This window comes from Pteropus medius, unplaced genomic scaffold (assembly GCF_902729225.1).
Source record: "Pteropus medius unplaced genomic scaffold, Ma_sr-lr_union100, whole genome shotgun sequence".
Taxonomy (NCBI): Eukaryota; Metazoa; Chordata; class Mammalia; order Chiroptera; family Pteropodidae; genus Pteropus; species Pteropus medius.
Genome location: NW_024349799.1, coordinates 3,401,103 through 3,417,405, shown reverse-complemented (window position 1 = coordinate 3,417,405; position 16,303 = coordinate 3,401,103). Strand labels below are relative to the sequence as shown.

Sequence of the window (16,303 nt, the reverse complement as noted above, 5' to 3'; positions counted from 1 at the left end):
ACTCTGGAAATTGATCAAAAGCCAACAATTTGAGAAGAGTTGTTCAAAGGGTGCAATGCAAGCCTTTTACCAACCTCCAACTCACTTTTCCTCCCATGCACCAAATCTCGTTTAGCGGACCACCCCAGAAGGTTCAGATGAGACCTGAGAGATACAAGAGCAGCCCACTTCCTCATCCTCACTGCTCTCCCCGACCCGCTCAATCCTTGATCTAAGAACCCTGACCACATCGCTTGTCATCGAGGAGCCATCCCAGAGGAAGCCACCTGCCTGGACCATACTGGCTTTGGTCTCTGCTTCTCCACCTCCCCCATCCTCCTCCCTGCACCAGAATCACGTGGTTCCTCCTCCGTTAAAACCTCTCAATGGCTGCCAAAAATAAAGGCCAAATCTGTACACCAGGCTTTGGAGCTCTCCAAACTAGCTTGAAGGCTCCCATACACCCTTTTCCCGCTCCAGCGATACAAACTGAGATCTGGGTGTAACATGACTTGGCCAGTCGCACCCAATTACCACTGAGACTTGGACTACGGGCAGCTAAGAATACATGAGAACTCGCGTGGGCCAACTCTGCACAAGCAGGGGATGCTTCCATGATTTCACTTCCTTCCCTTCTGAGGTAGCATTCCTATCTGATCCTACAGATGAGGGAAACCTAGGCTTTTAGCCACTTGTTGTCCACAGCTCTGTGAAGGGATTCCTTTGGTGTGAAAGGCCCTCGGGCCATCTCAGCTCTCTAGAGAACCCTGAAAGGCTGGGTAAGCTTGGAGGCTCAGAGGCCTGGTCTAAGAGGCCTGAACCTGCCTGTAAGAAGAGGTAAGTCAACATTTCGTATCTGCTCTCACCATGTAAATGTATGTGTATTTTACATAGCATTCTTACCACTGCAATAAATTAAATAACTTCATACATCTATTAAGAATGCACGAAGAATTTTGGAAACCAGTGCTTTAAACTCAAGCTGGCTATGTGAGATAGTCGCGGGAGGAATCCAGAGGAAGCTCCACTGCCAGATGGAAACTTCTGGCCAAAATCAAAGAGCCATCGTCTCCTTGAGATCGACCCTCCAGCGCACTGCACTCACGATCCTCCTCTTCCCTCCCCAATCTTTTTCACCATGCAATGAACGAACTCAAAGCTATCTATAACATATACAATTCAAGATTTATATAAGCTTAAGTTACTTATTTTAAATTGCACAATGCTGGAACCGGTCTAAAAAAGAATCAAACACACCATTACCAAGAGTATTCAGCCAGTTTTGGCATAAACAAATTTGTAAAAAAAAAAAAATCCCTGGATCACAATCTATATTATACAGTCACCCTGTTCAGTACGTAGGACGCAACGGGAGCCCGCAGCCCGCAGCGCGAGCTGGCGTGGGCAGCTGCACTCTGCGGAAGTAACTTCTGCTCACAGATGACATGGGCTGTGGAAAAAGCTTGAGTTCCCTTTGTTCTCCAGTGTATCTTGTACAAAATATTACATTTTTTAAACATATATTTACAGAGTTTGCACAAATAGAAAATGGTTACAAATTACAACCAGGCTTGGCGAGAACATCCCTTCCCCCATTGACCAAGGCTGGAGGTTTGATTGCTTTGTATTTACATAAGCTTTAAAAAGTCTGCCTTCTTAGAGACCTAGGTGAAGTTTATAAAAACTGGCTAAGTATCATAAATTCATTTATGTAAGCTGTACAAGTAATTGATACCAATTAGTCAGTTCATGTCTTGCTCCCTGAAGAAAGATTTTGAAGCAAAGGAAGAAACCCTCTCAAGCAAGCAACACATCCCTCGGCCTGTCTGCTACAGTTGGTTTGGTTTGGGGTAGGGGAGGAAGGAAGAAGAGAGGAATAAAAGGAAGGGGGATAGGACAACCTGGTGCAGATAATTAACAGCTCAGAACCAGGCTAAGCCGCCTGGCTTGTTAAAACACCATCCTATGGCTTTGAAAGAACCCACAGCTCCTTCCTTGTTCTTAGAGACGAACCATCTTCTCAACGTGAAAAAAAGGACTTTCTGAGGACAACATTTGTTATTCTGATGTAAAGTCTTTGCCTTGAGTGCCAAGCCCAATTTCAACAGTGCAAAAAAGACTCCAGCGTCTGTGGGGGGTGGGGTCAGAGGCTAGTGTAGTAGCTGTCCACCCACTGAGCGAGTCCTCGCTCCACCAGCGACCGGTTTATCAACACCACCTAGAAAAGAAAGTTCGCTTGAGAGCTTTGCCCGCGGCACCTAGGGGCCATTTCTCAAGCCAGTCCCAGGCCACCGCTGCAGGCAACAGGCACAGGAGTAACGGAGGTGGGGAGCTTGCCTCATTTTCTGGACAAACATGGACATTTACTTACATGTTCTACTGGCATGAGGACAGAGAAATCTAAGCTTTAATACCATCATGAGATGGAGGAGTGGGAAACCCAATGGACAAAGGCCCAGGAAGGCCCACTGACATTTAGGGCCACATAATTCTTTGTGGGAACCGTCCTGTGCACTGTAGGATGTTTAGCAGCACCCCTGGCCTCTACCCACTAGATGACAGTAGCATCGCCACTCCCAACTGTGTCAACACAAAGGTCTCCAGACATTGCCAAATGTCTTCTGGGGGACACTAGTCTATAATTACACCCTCTAATTAGCTCAAGAGGAAACGATGGCAGAACCAGCTTGAAATCAATCATTATTGCTGGCCAGTAACTTAGAAGGAAAAAATGGACAGAACTTACTTCATCTCCAACCACACTCCATAACTGAATCAGAGGAAGGCCAGTTGGACTATAATTTGTCACCTAAAAACAAAACAAACAGAAAGCATGTTTAAAAGTTACCCCATGCACCTCTCCTTAAAGACTGTCAGCCTTAGTCAATAACTAAGTCAATATGTATGGTGTCAGGTGGGTACTAGATTTATCAGGGTGATCACTTCATAAGTTATATAAATGTCTAATCACTATATTGTACACCTGAATCAACTATTGTATGCCAACTATAATTGAAAAATTCTTTTAATTAAAAAAAACAAAACAAAACAAAACTGTTGGCCAACCTAGGGCAGGAGCCACAGGAAGGCAGGGGTTTAGAGGTCAGTTCCCAAGAAGCTCAGACGAGGCTGGAAGCCATTCGAGCCAGGCAGAAGGCTCCTCAGGCAGACCCAGAGAGGCCTGGCCCGCCTCCCACCCACCAGCCACACACCTGAGCCAGTAGTGCTGTATTTCCTGTCATCTCGCTCATGGCTGCATCCGCTTCAGGTGAGAAGTGGTCATCATCTTTAGGAGGAGGAAAATCAGCATTTAGACTCTCATTGAACCAAGGTGCTCCTGTCACTTACACAGCTTCCAGGTGTATTCTAAGTAGAAGGCCTTAGACGCTGCCATGGGCCTTGAGAACTTCATTTGGCAGAGCCACCTGTGTTGGGAACAGAGCCCAGGCCTCTACATACACTCAGGGTCCCTGATACAGACTACCCACAGGGCAAGAAAAGACCAGAGGGGCAGCAGCATTAACATCACATGAGAACTTAGAAATGTAAGTTCTCAAGCCTTGGTTCAAAGCTACGAGTCAGAAACTGACAGTGGTAGCAATCTGTGTTAACATGAACTCCCCAGGGGAGAACAAGGCTCTCAAAGAGAAAGACCTACTCTCAACAACTGCCCCCACCCCTCACCAAGCCCACAGCCAGAGGCCCCCACCCATTACCTGACAGGGGCATCACGCTGTCCAGGAGGACTTCTGCTCCCTGGAATGGCAGGGTCACAAAGTCAGACCTAGGAAAACAAGAACACGTTGAACATGGACTTGAAGGCCAACTCCACTCCAGGCTGACATTTACCTTCTGCTTAGTGCTGTGACCCCTGCATCCCAGGACGAAGCAAAGCAGAGGCACCTTTGATGGGCAGCAGGCCTTGGCTCCCCATAGCTCTGAATGCAGGCCGCCGGTCCCGCTGCAAGTCTGACCTCAGAGGGACTTCCTGCAAACTCCCTAAAAGAAGCCTGCTTCCTTTTTGCCATGATACTTGGGGAAATCTTCCATAAGACAGGCCTTTCTAGTTCAGTTTGGCTGAGGCAAACAGCGGAGTCTGTTTATACCAGACTCCACTAAAGCAGAGCAGGCAGCAGGAGGAAGAATTCACCCATGTCCCAGGCTTGGTAGAACTGTGCCAGCCATGCGGAAATCACAGTCCCCTCACAAGCTGAGTGTGTGCCTGCCTGAGGAGCCTGACTCACCGGATTTGCCGGAGCACGTCTACTTTCACTCTCTTATATCCACCATAGTCCACGTAGCGAATCTCGACCTCACTGGTCTCCTCATAGGCGGCCACCACTTGGGCTCGCCACCAGGCACCATCCACGCCAGGGGCAGCGCAGATGACCGTTACTGTGGGGCAGGAAGAGAGCGTGTGGATAAGGCCGGCCCAGGGCAGGGTCCCAGGGGCCACCCAATCAACGCAACCCACCTCCCCACACTCCTTCTCAAAGGCCATGGGGGACGGGAATGGCGAGGAGTTCCTGGAGCCTCCCAGAGCCTGAGACTGGCCACCAGAAGAAACTGGACATAGGAAATTCAGCCTAGCGTGTGTGCTGCCACAAAAGCTATTCAGACCAAAAAGCATTCATTTAGATTTGTTTACTGTGAGGCTTAACTGAAGCCTGAGATGGACACAGATTAGCCGGAGGAAAAAAGTAAAATACAAAACTCAAGGAACGGAGACTTATATTCTTAAGGGAAAGTCCTAGAAAGACTCAAGAACCTCTAGGTGCAATGGATCTCAGTGGCCTAGCATCTAGGGTCTGCTCCAGCCCATGACGACTCAGATCAAGGACTGATCAGAAGGAGACTCCCAGGCCTGAATCCCACTTCTTCCTGGCCTTGCTTCAGAAAGGTGCTGTGGACGAGGAGCCCTGGGCAGCCAATAAGGCCAGGGAGCCAGTGCCCCAACAGTCACCAAACCCAACCTAGGGTGGCAGGGGCAGGACAGACTGAACCATGGCGGAGGTTGCCCAGTGACATTCCTGGCAGCTGCCCCAGGCCAGCTAAGAGTCTATGACACAGCTGACCACACTGTGTCCCGACCCTACAAGGCAACCCCTGTGCCCTCACATCTTGGCCTCCAGTTTGGTTTCTCGCTGAGTTGAGGCAACATAGAGAATCTGATAAAAACTAAAATCCTTATTCCTCTAAAAGAAAAATCATATGAAATGCTACAGATAATTTCAAAGGTTTTCCTAATGCTTGAAGCCCACTGGGGGACTGTACATTAGGAGTCCTTGATAGAGGTGGGTGGAGAGATGTCCTGACATTCGATTCCTGCTAACCAAGGAACACAGATAATAGTGACAAAGAATGGACTCAAGGGTCCAGCTGGGTTCAGATCCCAGCTCCTGCTCAGATACTCGCTTGGGCAAGTCACATGACTTCAGAAACTCAGTTTTCTCTTGTCAATCTTGTCAAATGGAGATGACCCAGTCCACTTAAAGACTGGGTCACTTCACTGGAACGACCCAGGAGTTTGCGGCACTCAGAGATGTTCTATGAGAACTGTATCTGCATCAGGTACCTTACATGTAACACATACAGCATATGACCCTAATCCTGGAACAAGGAGGCATCAATCCCATTCAACAGGTAAAGTGGGATCTGAATCTACGTGTCAAAACTCCACTCCAACCCCATGGCTCTGCCCACCAATGGAAACAGCATCTTAAGCTAGGCAGACAACTCAGCCCAAGTAACTCCCTGTCAACGGCAAGAACTCAGGGGTTCTGGTCCCATGAAAGACCCTAGAAAAGCCTCCTCCTGGTCAAGACAAGAGGCAGAACAGGCCGCCCGCCAAAGCTTCCTCCCTGGCTGGGCCAGAGCCCAGGGCATCCCTCCGACCCCTAGGGACAGCACTTACTTTCCACCGGGGTGGGCAAGGTGGGGATTCCAGGCTGAGAGTAGCAGAGGTACATCTGCTGGTCCAGGCTGCGCAGAGCGTGGAAGGTGGGGTGCGTGTGCTGCTGCACAAACAGGTGCCCGGCGCTGACCTGGTTGACTACGATCACCTCCACAGTGACCCCATCCGGGAGCATGAGCTGGAGAGGGGGGAGGGGCCGCGGGCACTGAAGCAATCCTTCTCTGCTACGTTTGGGTTAAGCCCCCCAGGTCCCAGGGCAAGTCTCTGAACCAGCACATCTTTGAAAAGGGCAGAGCAACCCAAAGCAACATGGCGCCCAGGTGGCAAGGGGTCAAGGAAAATTTACTTTAGCATGGAAAGTTTTTCAACACCACCATGGCCCTTGTCCTGCCACACCATGGGTAACCACTAGAGGTGGCCTCAGTTTACGGCCATGCCGCCCTGAATGTGCCTGATCCCGTCTGATCTTGGACGGGCCTGGTTAGTACTCGGATGGGAGACCACCCAGGAAGACCAGGTGCTGTAGGCGTAAAAAAATTAAAAAATGTACATAGAGGTGGCCTCACTCAGGGCTCTGGCTTTCTACCAGCACCCCAGCCTGACCCTTTCCCAGAAGACATGGGCTAGAAGTAGAACTGACCAGTAGAGGCCCGTGGTGAGAGGGCACAGGCATCGATGAGCTTTTGGCCTTCTTGGCCCATGGTGCTGGGAGTTTCTTGTTTGGGGTACGCTGGGGTAAAGGGGTGTAGGAAGTCCTGGTCCCCCAGGAGCATGCTCACCCAGGAAGTCATTGGAAGAGAAGGCAGTGCCAGTGAAGGCAGTGGGGGAGCATAGATATTGGTGAGGTTCAGCTCCTTGAACTTCTTGCCAATCAAGTTCAGCGCCTTGTCTACATGATGCTGAGAACCTAAACAGGGGTGGAAGCAGGACACAGTCAAAGTAGGTAAGACATGCACACACCCATTTCCAAAGGACTTTTCCTGGAGTTCAAGTATATCTCTAAGGTGCCAAAATGCTGTTTTTCCTTAGGAAGAAAGGCATCTATCTAAAGAGGCTAGAAACCCATTAACCTTTCAAATGACAACCTCTACCACTGAGACTTGTACTTTGAATACAGTAACAGGCTAGCAGATGGGAAAAGCTCGGAGGGAAATCCCACACTGCAGCAGGCACTATAAACCCAGCCCACTCCCCCACCCCATGCTCCTCCTCGCCAGGTCTGGGGAGGGATCCGAGTCTCCTTCAGACACCCGAACTGGGAATGAGGGGTGAAGGGAAAATACCCAGTGCTCCCTTCACTGGGATGAACAGAGTTTTCTCTTCGGATTTAGATTCCAAAAGCGGAGCAATTGGGACTCAAATACTTCAATTTACTTACATTTCAGGTAAGAAAACTAAACACAGGGCAGCAGCGGCCACTAACCTTCTATGTGGCAGATCTGGATGTTCTGGGTATAAGGCAGGGTTGAGATGTAGATCTTGGCACCAGATGTTTGCTTCAGGAAACTCACATATCGCCCCTGCTTGCCGATTAGCCGACCAACTAAGTGCTGAGAGAGAGAGAGTGCATGAGTGAGTTGGTTAATGGGAAAACAACTGTCTGCACTCCCCAAAACCTACCTTTGTTTGACATAATTTCAAGGTCAAACTCAAACCTATTACTAACATGTCAGCACCCATCTGCCAGGCGCTATTCTAAGCATTTGCATTTACTCATAGTATCTTTGAAATAGGCACCTTTATCACCATTTTACAGATGAGGAAAACAAGCCCAGAGAGGCTAAGTAATTCACCCAACACCACACAGCTACTAAGCACTGGAATACACAGTCTGGCTCTAGGACTCAGTAGTTCTCATTTCATCCCCAACGATGTGACCCAAATTCAGAACGCTGAAAAGGTAGTATTTCCCCCTCCCAAATCTACACTACGTGATGTTTTGCCAGTATATAAGGTGCAATTTACGACTCTTTCAGCTCTTCAAGTCTACCCAGGACCCAAGATAAAGGGGCTTGACTTAAAAATAAAGGTCTAAGAAAGAACCCTTGGGCTCCTGCTACAAACTGACAGCAGGCTGGAGCCTTCAGAGCCCCAGGCTCACACAAGTGCCCAGCACGCCAAAGTTCAAGGCAGGCAGAAGCAGCCAAACTTAGCTATGATGTAAGACAAGCTCTGAATCAATCCCAAATGACCCCACCCCCACGGAGCTACTAAGGACGTGGTGCCTCCACAGCCAGAGCTGCCTGGCTGTGCCCTTTGTAGTCACTGAAGGAGAAGAGGGCAGGATAGCTATCACTGGGGGTGGAGGGACAGAGGGAGCCAGCACCCCAGGTCAGAGCAGCCTGCCTGATCCAGAGTTCAAATCAAGCCAAATCTCCACAAGGTAGGGAGCTAAGTGCCCTGGGAGAATGCCGCTGGCCAATTATTTCTGAGCCCTAGAGATAAACATCAAGACCAAGCTAATAAGTTGTAAGTCAGAATAGCAAGAAGCTAGAAACAACTTAAACACCCTGGAACTGGGGACTGGTGAAGTAAATTGCCATTCACACAATGACTATAGTTAAAATTACTTTTTCAAAGAATAGCATAGGAAAATTAAATTGTTAAATATTTAAAAGCATTAATTAAAGCAACATAATCTCAGTTTTGTTTAAAAACCGCAGGGTGCAAGACGAGAAGGAAATAAAAGTCTTCCCAGTCACTCTCAGGGGTAGGATTAAAGCTGATTTTTATTTTCTTCATACATTTCAGTACTTCAAGTTCTCTAAAATATGGATTTATGCTGTGCTCAGTTATAAAATACTTTGCATTGAAGAGCTTGAGCAGAGTGCAGTGAAGGGACTCGTGGCTGGCCCATGTCTTCATTTCTGCAAGCATCCCCAAACAGATCTGAGCCCCGGGACACACAAGAAAAGCCCAGGGAGGTAAGCAGGCCTGGGAGTTTGAAGAGGACAAGAATAGGATGCTCTCGAAGGCAGCTGGAGGAATTCCATTCTGCAGGAAGCTCTCTGAACCTTGGCAGAGTGGAGCGTTTCCTTTCCCTCCAGGCTTAGGCTCACTGAGGGGCTTCTCTGGTTGACTGGCCCTCCCCGGGACCTCTCCCCCTAAGCCTGACGACCTTGGGCCAGGGGGAACTTTGAGCTTGCAGACCTTACCTTTGGCACCTCAATCTCCCAAATAATGAGGTCAACCTTCTTAGGACTGGAGCTCGCCTGGGCATTCTGGAAACCATCAGTCTTCCTGAGGCCACAGCAGCCATCCACTGAATCCATGCTGTTCCCGTCGGAACCTGCAGGGGAGGAAGCAGCATGCACAGATACCCAGACACTGGCTTAGAGCAATTAAAACACACGACTCCCAAACTCACATTCCCGGGAAGCCTCTGCCCCCTCCTCAAGCTTAGCAAGTTACTGTCAACTAGCAGTCTAGAAGACTCAGAAAGGAGGGCCGGGGGTGTAGATACACCTAATTTTAGCCTGTCACTTACAGTCCCACTTGCTTAATTGGCAGCTGCACCCAGCCACAGCTGCTGGAGCAGACAAGTGGAGCAGAACTGGGAAGAAAAAGACATTGGCCCAGGAAGGGGAGTCCATGGGGCAGGGGAGGGGATGGGCCACAGGTCCACATGGTCCTAGGAGCTGGGTCTTAGGTGCAGGCCTCCAGAGAGGGAGATTGACCAGTAACAACCAGCCACAACCAGTCCACACCCTTCTGTCTATGCCAGCCCCTTGCACCAATAGTCCCTAGTTCCCAAGGCCCCAGGCCTTGGCTTACAGGTAGTAGCCTTCAGCCAAGCAGAGCTAGAAAGAGTCCTCCCTCGCTGGTTTGTCTGAGGGCCCTATCCTTATTGCCCCTCAGGGCCCTGCCCACAGTGGATGAAGGAAGGAGGCCCTCCTTTCCCCTCTGCACAAGGCCAAACCTGTGTAACTCTGCTCTTCTGAGCTCCTGGTGGGTCTTTAACTCCTGGCTAAAGCTTACTCCCATTCCCAAGAGGATGGAGCGGGCAGCAGGACTCAGGCACCAACTTGGGCTGCTCTACTCTCAATCAAGGGTGTGCCAAGGAGACCATCACAGAAAAACAGGGGGCCAGACCAGCTTAAGAGAAGTGGCTCTTGCTTAAATATGGACGACTCAATTGCCAAAAATAGATCACTCCTGAGATTCTACTAATTAGGTTATCACGCACATGATTTCTCCAAACCCTGGGCATAATAATGCTTTGCCAAGCAACTCATGCACTATCTGAATGCAGTGGAGTAAAGCGTAAGAGATTCCCTCCTAGCTAAAAAAGAGCCACCTTCAGAGTGACTCCCTCACTCAAAATGAGGGGCCCTCCAGCCTCTCCCCAACAGAGTGGGACGGAATAGTACCCTGCCACTCTAATGACACCCAGAGGTGGCTCAGACCACACCAGGACTTTAGCAGGCTGCACTCAAAGGCCAGTTTTCAGCTCCCTCAGCTGGGCAATTGCTGGAACCCTCTATGCTTCAACTTCCCCATGCACAAGGCAGGGCTCCGGTGAGAATGTGTGTAAGGCGTGAGCCTAGTGCCTGGCACAGCTGACTGGCTGGTGAATGGTACTACCAGGCTTCCATCTGCTACCCTCACATCTCCCCACCAATTACCGCAGCTCAGCCACAGCCTCTTCTTCGAGGCTGTAACTCAGAAGCCTTCAGTACGTGAGTAGCTACTACTATCAATCTACAGTTGGCACATGGTGGAGGAGCTTGTTAACCTGCTAGGCAATAGGCAAAGGGAAATCCCTTTATTCTTAAAAGATGTCCACCCATTTTAAGATGCCTTTTTTAAAAACGACATTTTAACATCCCTGAAGTTAAGGAGTATCTTACCGCCTCTGGCCTTTTGCACTCATGACTGGCATTTTCTTTTCTTTCAAAAATACATAAAAAACAGTAGTGTCTTAATCAATAGCATCTTAGGGGTGCCAAAGTGTAGTCTGTGGTACAAACTGGGCGCTGCTGAAAGCAGAACTCCCAAGAAAGATTCCCAACCTTCCTGGAGCTGAATTCGCAGGGGATGACCCCAGGACAAGCAAGTCAGAGACCCGCGCAGGGAATTCGCGGTCTCATTCCATGAGACACACGAAAATACTCTGGGGGAGCTGCCAAAGCAGGGTCAGGAGCTGCTGACCTGGAAGTTAGCGGTCTGAACTGTCTACGCTGGGGTCAGCACTCGAAAAACCCAGTGGACACTTCGTTACCAAAGTGCCCCTCTTTCCTGGGGTGGAACTGCAGCTGCACAGAGAGAAAATGGCTGAGGCGCTCTGCGGAGGAAAAGGCGACAGCGACCACGCCGGAGAGCGTGGGGGCCAGTCTCGGGGCACTTACCAGGAAAGGGCTTCTGGAGAAGGAAAGCAGGTGAAGACATGGGAACAAGCACAAGATTAAAAGGAAATAAACCATTAAAAAAAGATCACACCCATTCCTGGCACTCAAGGGAATTAAAGCTAAGGGGGCCTGTTTCCATTAAAAAGTAAATAAAGAGACACTGAGAGCTTAGTGTTTTCGAGAAAAAGAGGCACACTTAGATTCATCGGTGAACCCAACTTTGAGCTGGTTCCTTCAGATGGGCTGGGGGAGGGTCACTGGCTGCTGAACCAAGTTACAGCTGCCATGGCTTTGAGATTCGGAGCAGCCCAACTTCGCGGTTACCCATCAGCTCTATGCTGGGCCCCGATTTTCTGCGGGCCAGTTGGGACGCATAGCTGAAGAGCACCATTACTGCAGAAGTAGCAGAGGGAGAGGCAGACCAGCAGTCTTTCCTATCGAAAAAAGGGGGACCCGTGGTCTTCTAAGTGAGAAATGCCCAAGACCCTCCTACCTCCCGAATGATCTGCTTCTGCGTCCATGGTCCATCCATCCTCAGTCCCCAAATCTGACAACTCCCCCTTCAGCACCCCATTGCTAAAGGGCACAGTACTTTCCGACAGTAGCAAGGTGGTAGCCTTGTCCTTGGGGCTAGAGTTGGTCTCTGTACAAGAGTCTTCAAGCCCTGAAGTGCTAATGGAATCTGAGCACTGCCCGGAGGAGGCCACCGAAGACACACTCTGGCTGTTGTCAGACATGCAGGCGTCTTCCGCCAGGACACTTGCGCTGTCCAGTGACCCTCCAAGGGGGACAGCCGGTGGTGAAGAGGGGGCCAGGGAGATGTGGTGCACCGAGTTCTTTGGCTTCCCATCCTTGATGGGGCTGGACAGAGGACTGGTCAGGCAGCTCACATAGGTCTTTGGTGGTGGCAGGTCCTCTGCTGGTAGGTATGGTGAGGGAAGTGCAGCATCTGACTGGCCCGAGGCTACCTCCACTGTGGCCAGAGTAGGCTCCACGGCACCTTGCCCTAAGGCAGTTTCCTGGCTAACTGAGGCACAGCTCTCCTCCTTCTGCCCTTGGAGCTGACCGCCTGAGGCCTGACACATGCGGCCGGCAATCTTGCCCATGGTGGTGGCCAGCACTTCTTCAGTCGCCTCCAAGATCACTTTGGAGATGATCTGGAAGGCAGCCTGCTCAATCTCCTCATTTTCATCCAAGGTCTCCTCTTTGCCCAGTTCTAAGACATCTCCGTCCCAGGCTCTGCCACCTCTGACGCGGGATGCCAGCGTCTCGTCGTCCTTGGCCAGCTCCACGTGAGCCGATTCAGTGAAGCCACTCAGCAACTTCTCTACTGTCTCCCCTTCCACCTGAGGCAGGCTGCTCTTCCCTTCCTCTCCCCCTCCTCCCAAGGGAGCCAGGCTGGGCACCTTGCTGCACTGCAATTCACAGCCACGCTCCTGGGACAGCACAGCTTCTTCCAGCACACTTTCTCCCGACACTGCGTCACCAGTGCCTTCGGCCCCACCAGTCTCTCTCGCCTTCTCCCCAGGGCCATACTTCTCCATGGGGGCTGCAGACTGGCCTTGCCGGCCCTGCCCTGCTTCATGCTTACACACCTCAGCCGCTTTGTGGGGGAACGGAACAGCCTTTGGGGATGGAAGGGAGCACTCTAGAAGAATAGACTTGTCTTCCTCATCCCTCGGGGCTACTTCCACCCTTGTGCTGTCGTCTTTGCGTGTTCCTGGTTGAAATCTTGTGTCCATGGTGTTAGGAAGACTGCCTGAGGACTCTGAACTAAGACAGGCTGGATGTGCCCAGAAGGCTGACAGCTCTGCACGAGGCTTGCTTTCGGTGGCCGGCTCCTCTTCTGGTGTCTGGGTGACGGAGAAGGATGTGGACACTACTGCAGGACAATCATCTGCCACAGGAACAGGTTCCTCAACGGCAGGTCTGGCCCTCAGCTCCACACCACCGGCCTCCACTCGTGTGCTGCGGCTGCGGACGTGCTCTTTTTTACGAGAGAAAAACCACCACCAACCGAGAAGTGCCAGCATTCCAGGCAATGCCAAGGGGAAAAGCGAACGGAATTGGATGGCCATCCTGGAGGCTTGAAGTGATTATACCTGGAAACAGGAGGAGAGGGAGAGAAGGATGCCATGAGGGCCTGGTGAGAAGACCCCGAGGCAAGTGCACAGGAAAGACAATCAACAGCTGAGAGCAGAGCTGTCTCCTCTCCTTTCCCCTCCCCCTGAAAGGAGCACATCGCCTCTACTTACACCTGTAACTCTGGATGGGCCGCCGGAGGTGGGTGGGCAGGAAGAGACACCCTCTTCTGCTCCCTCATCCACACACACACACACACACACCCTTGAAACGAGCTGAGCCTTCTCTTGAATAAATCCCTTCCTTGATCACCTCTCAATGCCAAATTCTTCCTATGATTCCCAAGGACCTAGCTAGTTCTGTGCAGTGTCTCAGTTTTCTAAACTCCCAGAACATTCATCTATTTGGGTGGCATTGGACCATTTTAAACAGCCATGGAATCCACATGTACATATGTCCCTCGCATGCACCCATAAAAACCACTAGTCAATGAAATATTAGTTACACATCAATGGAGTCAGAACAAAGGATGGATAAGAGTTCAAAAAGGACAGGGGATCCTCCAGGGTGAGGGGCCAGCAAAACACACACAGTGGCATGAAGATATAGGTCATGGGAGAATCAAGTCATTTAGTGAGCTCAGTGAGGTTCCTGGGACCTCACTGCAGAGTATAAACTTGATTCTGTAGACAATGGAGAACCAGCACAGGTCTGCAAGACACACATACCCAACTGTGTTTGCAGGTGATTCTGAGAGCAGGAGAAACATATCAAGGGAGAGGAACCTGGAGACCTAAGTCAGTTAGATCCAGGCAAGGAGAAATGATAAGAGCCTAGAACAGTGGTCCCCAACCTATGAGAATCCAATGCCTGATGACCTGAGGTGGAGCTGAGGCAGCGATGCTAGCACTGGGGAGCAGCTGCAAATACAGATGAAGCTTTGTTTACTCCCCCGCCGCTCACCTCTGCGGCCCAGTTCCTAATAGGCCACGGCCCGGTACCAGTTCACGGCCCAGGGGTTGGGGATCCCTGGCCTAGAAGAAGGCAGTAGACACGTAAAGGAGATAGGAAACTCAATTTTCTTCATCTGTAAGATAAAGAACATAAAGGATGACTGGTATAAAGATTCATTGACATGGATAGTAAGTACTTCACAGAGCAGGGTTAGCACTCATTAGAGGTATGTGAGAGAATTATTCTAGAATGTTTGTATTCGGTGCCTTCCATGCCAACAACTTTTATTTTGTATGTAAAAACTGTCTTCTTAAAACCCCGAATCCTCCACTGACATGGTGAATTATACCTTAATTTGAGTTTGTGCTTAGCTGCAGAGATAAATGGAAATGCTTTAACACCTCTTACTGGTTTTATTTACTTACATCGATGTTCTCTGGCAAAACCAGAGCATACAGCTCCCAGGGTGGTTCTGACGTTCAGCAGAGGCTGGGAACCACTGCTCTAGGACTTTGCTTCTCAAAGCAGTCTATGGACCAGAGCACTGAGCATAACCTGGGCACCTGCTAGAAATATAGTATATCAGCCCCATTCCAAGCCTACTGGATCCCATGCTGCATTTTCATAAGACCCCCAAGCATTCATAAGCACATTATGTTTGTGAAGGTGCTAGGAAAAGTGTTCCATCCCCAAAGTGAGGGGCATGGGAGAAGTGGTGGGGAGGAGACCACCTTTAGGAAGAACCTCCATCTTTAAAGATAAACCTTCCTGCTAATATCTGAAGATGAAGCAATGGGATTGAAAAATACGAAGCAGAGCTAAGCAGTGGCCAGGGCTCATAAGGTTTTGCATTCATTCCTCCAAGCGGAAAACTTTGATGATGCTGCCTTGCAGCTTCAGATTCAAAGGCAGAACCTCATGAGATGCTTTCTCTTGCATCACCTAATCCTCAACTACCTGGGTTAGAATGTTATTACCATCTTACAGGTTTGAAATAACTCAAGGTCCTACAGCCAAAGGATTGGAACTCAGGTTCTACTCCACATTAAATCCGCTAATAAATGGGCCTTTGGGGATAAGGCATCATATGGGCCAAGGAAAGGGGAACTTTGTACTGCTCCTAAAACTTTATGACCATACCCACCCTGTGACCCCAAAATCCCACATCTGGAATCTTTTCTTAAAAGCAAACAAACAAACTCTGCATAGGCAGAGGTCTACATAAGAATGCTCACTGGGGTATCATATGCTACAACATATATCATAGTTTAGCAACGAAAATTGCTGCTAAATATATTGTAGAATCCACGGACACCAATGCTATAGAAGCTGATCTCATGTACTGACATGGAAAAACTGCCATAATACATAAATAAAAGCTGTAGACCACCATATGCATGTATGTGATGGCTGTGTCTACATAAGCCCGCACAAAAAAGAGGGGGCGGGGCATCTATCTGCAAATAGTCTTCTTTCTTCCTTTTGGGAAGAGTATTTTTATAGTTTCTCTCTCAGTGATTCTCCAAGTTGGATGCACATTAACCCCACGTGGGAAACTTTTAAAATCCCATGATGGCACTCAAATCAATTAAATCAGAATCTCTGAGGGTACGACCCAGGCACCAACTTTTTTAAACCAGATGACTCCCACATGCAGTCAAGTTGGAGAATCACTGTTCTGTAACTTACACCCGAAAAAGTGGTAAATTATGAGATGTTTGCTTTATGTTCAATGCCTTTCACATAAAAATAAATTTGAGGAAAAAAAGGCTATGGGGAAGGGTGCTCTTAGAAAAAGGCAGTATGCTAGAGACATGGCCGGTTGTCAGATCTTTTCTTCTTGTCAGTAAATTTAGATTCTGATTCGTTAGACAATCCCATTTCAGCAGGGTTTATGGTTGTGATTCCCACAGTATTGTAGCAATTTTCTGATCTCAGGATAAAAGATTTAATGAAATGTAATAGAAAGAAAAAGAATCCTATGTCTTAACCCATAGGGGGCAGTCTTCTCACTTTACACACCAAA

General features: G+C 49.4%; 1 protein-coding gene across 5 annotated transcripts in view; it reads right to left on the bottom strand.

Moving 5' to 3' along the window:
• Positions 1 to 1,267: 1,267 nt before the first annotated feature.
• AKAP1 (A-kinase anchoring protein 1) overlaps positions 1,268 to 16,303 on the bottom strand; it is a 28,739-nt gene continuing 13,703 nt past the window's right edge. For 2 of the 5 annotated variants that reach the window (XM_039885720.1, XM_039885722.1), the window contains exons 2-11: positions 11,735 to 13,343; positions 9,049 to 9,182; positions 7,317 to 7,443; positions 6,673 to 6,800; positions 5,894 to 6,071; positions 4,224 to 4,374; positions 3,696 to 3,763; positions 3,192 to 3,265; positions 2,726 to 2,788; positions 1,268 to 2,197 (exon numbers count right to left, since the gene is read on the bottom strand). In XM_039885720.1, the coding sequence (XP_039741654.1) occupies positions 2,123 to 2,197; positions 2,726 to 2,788; positions 3,192 to 3,265; positions 3,696 to 3,763; positions 4,224 to 4,374; positions 5,894 to 6,071; positions 6,673 to 6,800; positions 7,317 to 7,443; positions 9,049 to 9,182; positions 11,735 to 13,319 (2,583 nt within the window). In that variant the 5' untranslated portion in view covers positions 13,320 to 13,343 and the 3' untranslated portion in view covers positions 1,268 to 2,122. Of the gene's footprint in view, positions 2,198 to 2,725; positions 2,789 to 3,191; positions 3,266 to 3,695; positions 3,764 to 4,223; positions 4,375 to 5,893; positions 6,072 to 6,672; positions 6,801 to 7,316; positions 7,444 to 9,048; positions 9,183 to 11,734; positions 13,344 to 14,286; positions 14,411 to 14,702; positions 14,844 to 16,303 lie in introns of those variants that run through there. The other 3 variants (XM_039885719.1, XM_039885718.1, XM_039885721.1) reach the window with 3 other exon arrangements.